General features: G+C 37.5%; 1 protein-coding gene across 1 annotated transcript in view; it reads right to left on the bottom strand.

Moving 5' to 3' along the window:
• Nucleotides 1–8,263: 8,263 nt before the first annotated feature.
• LOC128373834 (tyrosine-protein kinase STYK1-like) overlaps nucleotides 8,264–9,084 on the bottom strand; it is a 15,427-nt gene continuing 14,606 nt past the window's right edge. Inside the window, 1 exon segment of the mRNA XM_053334029.1 lies at nucleotides 8,264–8,459. Coding sequence (XP_053190004.1) covers nucleotides 8,264–8,459 — 196 coding nt within the window.

The following is a 9,084-nucleotide window of genomic DNA, read 5'->3' as shown; positions in this document are numbered from 1 at the left end:
GGAAGGAAGGAAGGACAGATGGAAGGAAGGGAGGAAAGATCCATAAGCAGCTTTCATAGAGAGTTATGAGCCTCGCTGCCCCCTGGTGGCCGCTGGCTGACATTACAGGTTAAAAAAGAAACCATTAAATCAGTTAATCACTTTTCTTCCCTCTGTGATGCTGCTCTGTGGTTTTGTCTCTTTATTAATAATGAAGGTTTTTTTATTGCTATATTATTATCTACTTTATTTTATTATTTTTATAATTTAATAGATTTTATTCATCTTTTTTCTGTCTTTTAATCTCTTTTTTAAACCTACTTTTTAATCTAGCTTTATTAAACTTTATCTCCTTTATTTCATTTTACTTTTGTTTTGTCTTTTTAAATATATTTGAACCTAGTTTTTTAATCTTTAAATAAACTGTTTCTCTTATTCTTTCTTATTTTTATTTATTTATTTATGTTTTATTTTCTCTTATTTATCTATTTTTCTAAACTTTTTTAATAGTTCTTATTTTCTTAGTCTCAGTTTTTCCTTTTTATAATTTGTTCTTTGTTTTCGTTCCCTCATCATTTTTATTTTTATTTTTTTTTACTTTGTCACTTTTAACCTAGTTTTTAATCTAAGCTTTTACTAAACTTTATCATTTTTATTTCATTTAACTTTTGTTTTGTCTTATGAAGCTATTTTAATCTAGGTTTTTACTATAACTTTTTTCTCAGATTCTCTCTTATTCTGTTTTACTTTATCTTATTTATTTTTACTTTATGTAATTTTTAGATTTTTACTATGAAACTTTTTTTTTAAATCACATATTCTTATTTTCTCTCCTTTAAAAAAAAAAAAAAAAAAAAATCATCATCTTGTCAATCAACTATAAAGCACTTTAAACTAATTTAACCTGTATGAATGCTGCAGTATAAATGAGTTTGATCGACTAATTGATTGATTGATTATGCAATGAAGGCTCTTCCGCTTCCTCCTCTTCCTCCTCCTCCTCCTCCTCCTCCTCCTCCTCCTCCTCCTCCTCCTCCTCTCTGCAGTGCCGTTCAGAGTCCAGCCATTCAGAGGAGGAGTCCAGCGTAGAGGAGGACGAGGACGACCCCATGTCCCTCTCGCCCGCCTCCTCAGCTTCCTGCCACCAGCCTCCTCCTCCTCCGCTCCCGACGGAGAGCTCGCCGCCCGGCTGCCTCACCCTGAACCCCGCCCAGTGGAGCGTGGAGGACGTATCGCAGTTTATCTCCTCGCTGCAAGGTTGGAATATCTTTAAACTGATGATGCTTCTCCGTGTAAAGTGAATTCAGACATTTTCTTCTAAACACATTAAATAGGTCATAAATGTATTTCTAAAAAAGATGTAAAAAGCATTTCAACCATTTAGATTTGAATTGTGGAGCTAGGCTTCACAAACTGTGTTTCAACATTTCTGTGTTCAGGATTTAGTGATTAGCATAAACCCGCCCCTGCTGCTGTAGAGGTAGAAATACATTCAGCTCACACTACTACTACTACAGTCTACAGTTAGCCAGTTAGCTGAGTTAGCCGCTGAGTTAGCCGCTGAGTTAGCCGCTGAGTTAGCCGCTGAGTTAACGGCTGACCTAGCCGCCGAGTTAGCCGTCGGGCTAGCAGCCGAGTTAGCAGCAGAAGGCTCTCAGACGTAGCATCCATGTTTCTGGTAGAGGTGGTGACTTTGATTGACAGGTGACACTTGGTAGGGGGCGGGGCTTCAGCGTTTGGGAGCAGAGAAAGAGGCTGATTTTTACACAACTTTGAAGCCTAATTTCATATATTTGGTGATTTTTTTAATCATTCAAATTTGGCAGGGTGGTTAACAGCACACTTTTCTGTGGTATGTCAAACTTCTTCTCCTCTCCTCCACCTCCCAGGTTGTGAGGAACTCGCCTCTCAGTTCCTGTCGCAGGAGATCGACGGTCAGGCTCTGCTGCTGCTGAAGGAGGAGCATCTCATGTCCACCATGAACATCAAGCTGGGTCCTGCCCTCAAAATCTGCGCCCACATTAACAATCTGAGAGACTGATTTCAGTTATTTAATGTTTCCATTTAAAAATCCAAAGTCAAGCCCCGGGCATTTACCCCCAAACTCCTCTTCTCCTCTTCTCGGCTCTTTTAGCCCAAACTTTGGGGGGGCTGCAGCACTTCTTTACCACATTTTTAAAAGAGCACTAGTATTTTTTAATTCCTCACATATCTGTCATGTGTTGTGAGTTGAGAAAAACACACTACGAATAACCATATTTAATTTTCAGATACATGTCCTCTGCACAAAAAAATCATTATTCGCATATCCATAATGTCGTGATTCTTTCTTTTATTGCTTTTTAGGTTTTCATTCTGCATAAAAAACACGGAGAGATACTGTAGAAGGATGCATAGCTGTTTGTGAATGTATATATATATTTTTTAATGCAACAGTAATTTGCATTGTTAATCAAGTCTCCAGTCGTTTGCACAGGATTCCCAAAATTATACCAGTTTATGTGCAAATAGGGTGAAAGTTGTGCTATTCTCGCTACTCTTCTGCTAAAAAATCAACAAAACAGTTAAAAAGGAAAAAATTAGCTGAATATGTTATTTTCATTTATTGTATCATAACGTAATGTTGCTCACTCCTTTTGACTTCAGCTTTAAAATAATAGTTTTTACTAGGGCTGTCAAACGATTATTTTTTTTAATTGAGATTAATCGCAGAATTTCCATAGTTAATCACGATTAATGGCGTTTTGAGTTACATGTTTAAAATCCTGTTATTTTCCATTTGAAGGCAGTTTTAAGCCCATAATGTAAAGCATTTCTTACCAGAGTGTCTTAACTGGGAATCAATCACGGCTCTGCTGCGACTCCCACACTCCAAAATGCTCCTTTGGTGGAGCTGAGGCTGGCTTGGCTGCACCTGGGTGTTTAGCGTGGAGGTGCTAACTCAAACTCCACGTACTCCGGTGGCAGTTAAACTCCGTTTGACACAGGTTGCATTTTACTTTTGACTTGTCAACTGAAGCGTCTGGAAGTGTTTTAAAGTTAAACAAGCCGTTCAAAAGTCCAGTAGCTCTCTTACTTTCCATCAGCGCGGTAGGTTTACTGCAGGAGGCCACTTCAAAGCATAGCACTACAGCTAGAGGAGCCGTCTACGGGGGAGTAGAAGGGACAAAAAGGCTTGACACATTAAAATGCGATTTAAAAAAATTCACGCGTTATGGATTGCATTAATCTAATCGCGATTAACGCGTTAACGCTGACAGCCCTAGTTTAGTTAACAGCTTTTTGACTTTTCCGATAATATCTCCACACTTTATTTAAGCTTTATTTCAGCGTCTTACTTATCACAGCCAACGCAATAAAGAAACACATGCCAAATTTAATTTAAAGTCTAACCAAAATTTATATATATGGAGTCAATATCTCAAAGATTACAGTTGACTAGTTTAAAGAAAGCAGTATTTTGGATGTAAAGCACTCAGATTATTTAGATCTTTAAAAAAAATTCAATATTGTAATTTTTTTTTTAAAGATTAGGCGCTTTTATTTTGAAAAGTGGCCTATTCTCTAACTTACAGGGTAGAGTGAGAGTACAGGGTACTGGCTGCAGAAATGCCCCAAATTCAACTCAAATTTACGAAAGTGAGGAAAAAAAAATACTGCAAAAAAATATACAGATGTTTTTTTTGCGGATGTGTTTCTTACATCTTACGTCAGGGGTGTCAAACATGCGGCTCGTGGGCCAGAACCGGGCCACCGAGGGGTGCAATCCGGTCCACTTTCCTTCCTGTGTTCTTTTCCTTCCTTCCATCTGTCCTTCCTCCCTACCTTCCATCTGTCCTTCCTTCCTCCCTCCCTTCCTTTTTTACTTTCTTTGTTCCTTCCTTCCTCCCACCTGTCCTTCCTCCCTTCCTTCCATCTGTCCTTCCTCCCTACCTTCCTTTTTTCCTTCCTTCCTTCAACGTGTCCTTCCTCCCTACCTTCCCTTTTTCCTTTCTTCATTCCTTCCTTCCTTACATCTGTCCTTCCTCCCTTCCTTCCTTCCTTTCTCCCTCCCTTCCTTTTTTCCTTTCTTTGTTCCTTCCTTCCTTCCATCTGTCCTTCCTTCCTACCTTCCCTTTTTCCTTTCTTCATTCCTTCCATCTGTCCTTCCTTCCTTCTTTACATCTGTCCTTACTCCCTACCGTCCTTTTTTACTTTCTTTGTTCCTTCCTTCCTTCCTTCTGTCCTTCCTTCCATCTATCCTTCCTCCCTTTCTTCCTTCTTTTTGTCTGTCTTTCCTTCCTTCCTTCCTTCCTTCCTTCCATCGATCTTTTTAATGATCCGGCCCACATGAGATCAAACTGGTCTGCATGTGGCCCTTGAATGAAAATGAGTTTGACACCTCCGTCTTACATCGTTTTTATTTTTTACACATAAAGCACATTAACAGTAGATAAAACCACTACTACTGCAAGATGCTTTTTTTATAAAACTCTTTTAACACTTTCAAACATTTTAAAGTTTTTTAAACAGAGGACTTTCTTTTTATTCCACTCTTTTAAAAAAAACCCCAACTGTGATTCTTTAACCCTTGTGTCGTCCTCCCGGGTCAAATTGACCCCATCTCTCTTTTGACTGTTCCTTCTTTCCTTTCTTCTTCCCTCTTTCTTTAATTTTTCCTTCCTTCTTCCCCTCCACCCTTCTTTCTTTGCTCCCTCCTCCTTCCATCCTTCCTTCCTTCCTTCCTACCTACTTTCCTCCCTCCTTACTCCTTTCTTTCCTTCCTTCCTTCCTCCTTTCCTCCTTCCCTCCCTCCTTACTTCTTTCCTTCCTTCCTTCCTTATCTCCTAAATTACTTCCTCTTTTCATCCTTCCTCCTTTCCTTCCTTCCTCCTTTCCTCCCTCCTTACTCCTTTCTTTCCTTCCTCATTTCTCTCTCTCCTAAATTCCTTCCTCTTTTCATCCTTACTCCTTTCCTTCCTTCCTCTTTTCCTCCCTCCCTCTCTCCACTCCTTTCCTTCCTTACTTCCTTATCTCCTAAATTCCTTCCTCTTTCCATCCTTCCTCCTTTCCTCCCTCCTTACTCCTTTCTTTCCTTCCTTCCTTATCTCCTAAATTCCTTCCTCTTTTCATCCTTACTCCTTTCCTTCCTTCCTTCTTTCCTCCCTCCCTCCCTCCTTACTGATTTCCTTCCTTCCTTCCTTCCTTCTCTCCTAAATTCCTTCCTCTTTTCATCCTTACTCCTTTCCTTCCTTCCTCTTACCCTTCCTTCTGTCCTTCCTTGACCTGAGGACAACAGAAGGCTTAATTACTATTATTATTATTATTATTCAATATTGTCACTTTAACCCCCCCCCCCCCCCCCCTCTCCCCGCCAAAATAAAAGGTAAATGATCTGTAATTATGTATGAGAGTGAAGGGTAACGTCACGGGCTTGATTTTGTGTATGTAGCGACACATTTTTTGAAAGAGATGCTGACAGAGATATGAAGAATGCTGCAAATAATGTGATAATAATAAGCTCTTAATTTGAAGCTACATTAATGAACAGAAGAAGAAAGTTTAGTAAACCAACAGGAGGCTGGTTGCCACATGGACCTACAGTATGTTTTAGGATGGATGAAATTAAGAATCATACCTGAGTGAATGAGTGAGTGAGTGAGTGAGTGAATCAGTTAAAAAAAAAACATAAAACCTTAAACTATACTGTAATAAGTGTAATATTTGCCTTTATATTTAAATGCACATTTGTTTGCTGGACTGCCTTGTTTAAGCTTTTTACTGTAGAAGTTTTTTCTCATGTTATAATATCTCTCTCTGTGAACCTTGTGGCCTTTCTCACTACTTAGTCTCTTTTAATAGATTTAGATGATTAAGATTGTCCGTTTTTTAAACTGCTTTTCATATCATTCCTTGTTTTATATATATATATATTAGTGCTTACTTTTTTACGATTGTTATTTCAAGCAATGACATCTGTTGCCTTTCCCAAAAAAAAAAAAAAAAAAAAAAAAAAATAGGAGATAAAAAAAAAAAGCGTGACTGAATTATAAGTAGCTACTACCTTTTTGATCAAGGCTGTCTTCCTCCATAGCTTCGTCACATTGCGTGTAACTACCAACAGTATTTACCTTTCTAGCTCTATAGCGATCTTTGGCTTTATTGTTAGTGACTGTGACTATTACATTATTATTATCTTTTTTGGGGGAAAAAAAGGATGATAATCTTTGATAGCTGTGTGTCTATATTTTACAGTCGCCCCAGGATTTTGAAGTGTCCCCCCCCCCCGGCCTCCGCATTATCATGAAGACCAAAAAGAAAAGCACTTGTACAGTACGACTATTACAAGTGATTACTCTACAAGTTAGCCACAATTTCTCAGCCAAATCTGAAGTTTGTTAACAAGCAGACCATCGTACACTCTGTTCATTCAATCATTGCCCCCTCTTCCCCCCCAAGAAGTAGCACTTTTCTCATAAAATAACAGTGGATTCTGTATAAGGCATTTTTTTTAATATATATATATATTAATAGAATATATATATATATCAAAGAAGCTGCTTCAGAATGAAAATGTTTGTTGTTTGCTTGCAATAATCAGAAAAACCTGCAAAATCTTGGAGTGACTGAGTTCATTGAGGAGAGGTTAACAATACTATCATGCAAATAAATAATCAAGGAATTGTTTTAAAACTGGTCTTTCTTGTTTTTATTATTGAAATAAGAGCTGAACTGACTATAACAGGTTTTTCTTTTAGTAAACAGGGTCTTTTTCAGCATTGCAAAGCTTAAATAATACCATTTATTAGTATAGGGTTGAATGTTAGCCAGGTGAGGTTTATTCTTTGACCTGTCAGATTCAAGACCTGGATAGAAAATTTCAGTCCTTTTTATAAGATCATTGTTCAGTGTTACAGAGATTACAGAGATTACTTGTTAGGGTTTAGGTTGGGTTAAAGTTAATGTAGGATAAGAGGGAAACACTAAAGCCATAGAATCTGACAGGTCATAGTGTAACACCGGTAAGTTTGATATTCAGTAGGCCTATATTGGAAGAAAATACAAATACAACAATATTAAAATACTCCATTACAAGTAAAGATCCTGCATTAAAAATCCTACTACAACTAAGTAAATATACATTATAAGCAGCTAAATGTAATTACAGTAAAAGTAGTGGTTTGAACCCTCTTTTTAAAGGGAAAAAATCACTATTTGGTGGAGCTGTTAACAACTCATAGACATCTGAAATGTGAGCCCGACTATACACACTGCTTTACTGGTTTCATCTTTAACAATGTGTTGTATTTTAAAAAGCTTGTTTAGATTATCCATTGTGTCAAATCTTAATCTGAAAAGTAACTAAAGCTGTTAAATAAATGTAGTGGAGTAGAAAGTAGAAAGCAGCATCCAATGGAAATACTCAAGTAAAGTACAAGTACCTCAAAATAGTACTTAAGTACAGTACAGTAGTTACTTTCCAGTCAAATCAGTGAGTGTTTTTCCAATTGAAAATCTTAATTTCAAACAGAAGTAGATAAAGTCTCATGTTTAGCTCATGATTATGGATTGTTGGTGTTACTTTTTTAACCTTTTATTTCTTCAGGGGAACTTCACTCTCCAGGAACGCCCTGATCACATTCATACAGTCACACACATTCACACCTGGAAGCTGCCAAGTACAATAACCATCTGATTTACTGATAGTTAGCAGCTTCACTGGAGCAGATGGGCGTTAAGGGCCTTGCTCAAGGGCACTTCAGTGGAGGTAATGAGCGAGGGCTAAGTGCTGCTTCTTCATGTTCCCCTGTCACAATCTCGCTTCTCCAACCTTTAGACCACCACTGCCCCAATTTTGGCCAATTGTACATTTATAGTCAGCTAATGATAATGACGCTAACAATGGCAACCATGTGGCTAGAATTACAGTCTCACAAACACAAATAGCATCTTCATTATTCGGTGGTCTATGTATTTATAGTGCAGTGTTATTATAGGCTTTGTTCCTATAATAATCTTATGTTACATGTCATTATTATATTAGCTCTTTAAATGAACAACGTTACAATTTACAGGGAGAAAAAAACACATATTTACAAACCATGATATATTACTCTTTAAAACATATTAAGATGATGTGCTTTATAAGTGTTCCCATAGTATAAACGAGTATAAAACAATATATATGATAAGAATAATAAAGTTTTTCTTCAGTTGGCCTCAGTACCAAAAAAAAAAAGTCAGTTGGCCAAAGTGACAGCGCCTTTATAGTCCTGACTGATTGATTGACGGCACCAACAGCCAATCATAGCACCGCATAGTTGTATCCCTCTCCATATCCCGCCTCCCGCAGGTATCTCTCGATGCTGAGTGGTTCAGGCACTCTGAGAACTGCGCTCCCATTGGCTGATCGCTCTCCCGCGTGAAGTTTTCGAATCAGGTCCGTCATGGAGAGCCGTTGCTGGGTGCTCCACTGGCAACAGGATTTAATGATGGCGTACCTACGAAAAAAAAGGTAAGAAAATGGTAAAACTTTAACATATTATTAATTATTATATTATTTTTTAACATTATTAAAGCATTTTGTGTGATGTCGTGCTGAGTTATGTGCTCTGTTTTGGAGTTTGAACTAGCTACTAGCAAACATTAACCTATGTAACCTAGCTTAATTTGTTAACTCATAATTTGACATTTGTAGCAGTAAATAAAGTAATATAGCAGTAAGTAGTAAGTAAATAAGAAAAAAGCATTTCTGTATAAGTTCCACAGGGGGGCGACTCCATTAGTTGTAAAAAAAAAAAAAAAAAAAAAGAAAGTAAAATTTGAATGGAAGTCTATGAGAACATTACTTTTCAATTGATTTAATATCTCAGAAAACATATTCCTAATGACTGTATGGCCTCAATTGCTAGTTTCAAGTCTTCTCCAATGTAGAATGATGATCATTTTATAAATTAGGGTCCAATTTAGAGTAAAAACAGCCGAGTATGGCTTAGGGCATGGTAACCTTGTGATTGATAAGTTGCTACCACATTAGGTAACCATGACAACATGAGATGAACGTTTGGGTTCACCATTTGGTTGTACTAAAAGTCCTTCTAATGAAACAGGAGGGTCAAACTCATC

Source organism: Scomber japonicus, chromosome 15 (genome assembly GCF_027409825.1).
Source record: "Scomber japonicus isolate fScoJap1 chromosome 15, fScoJap1.pri, whole genome shotgun sequence".
NCBI classification, from domain to species: Eukaryota; Metazoa; Chordata; class Actinopteri; order Scombriformes; family Scombridae; genus Scomber; species Scomber japonicus.
Note: the sequence above shows the minus strand (reverse complement) of the source record. Positions and strands in the feature narration are given on the sequence as shown.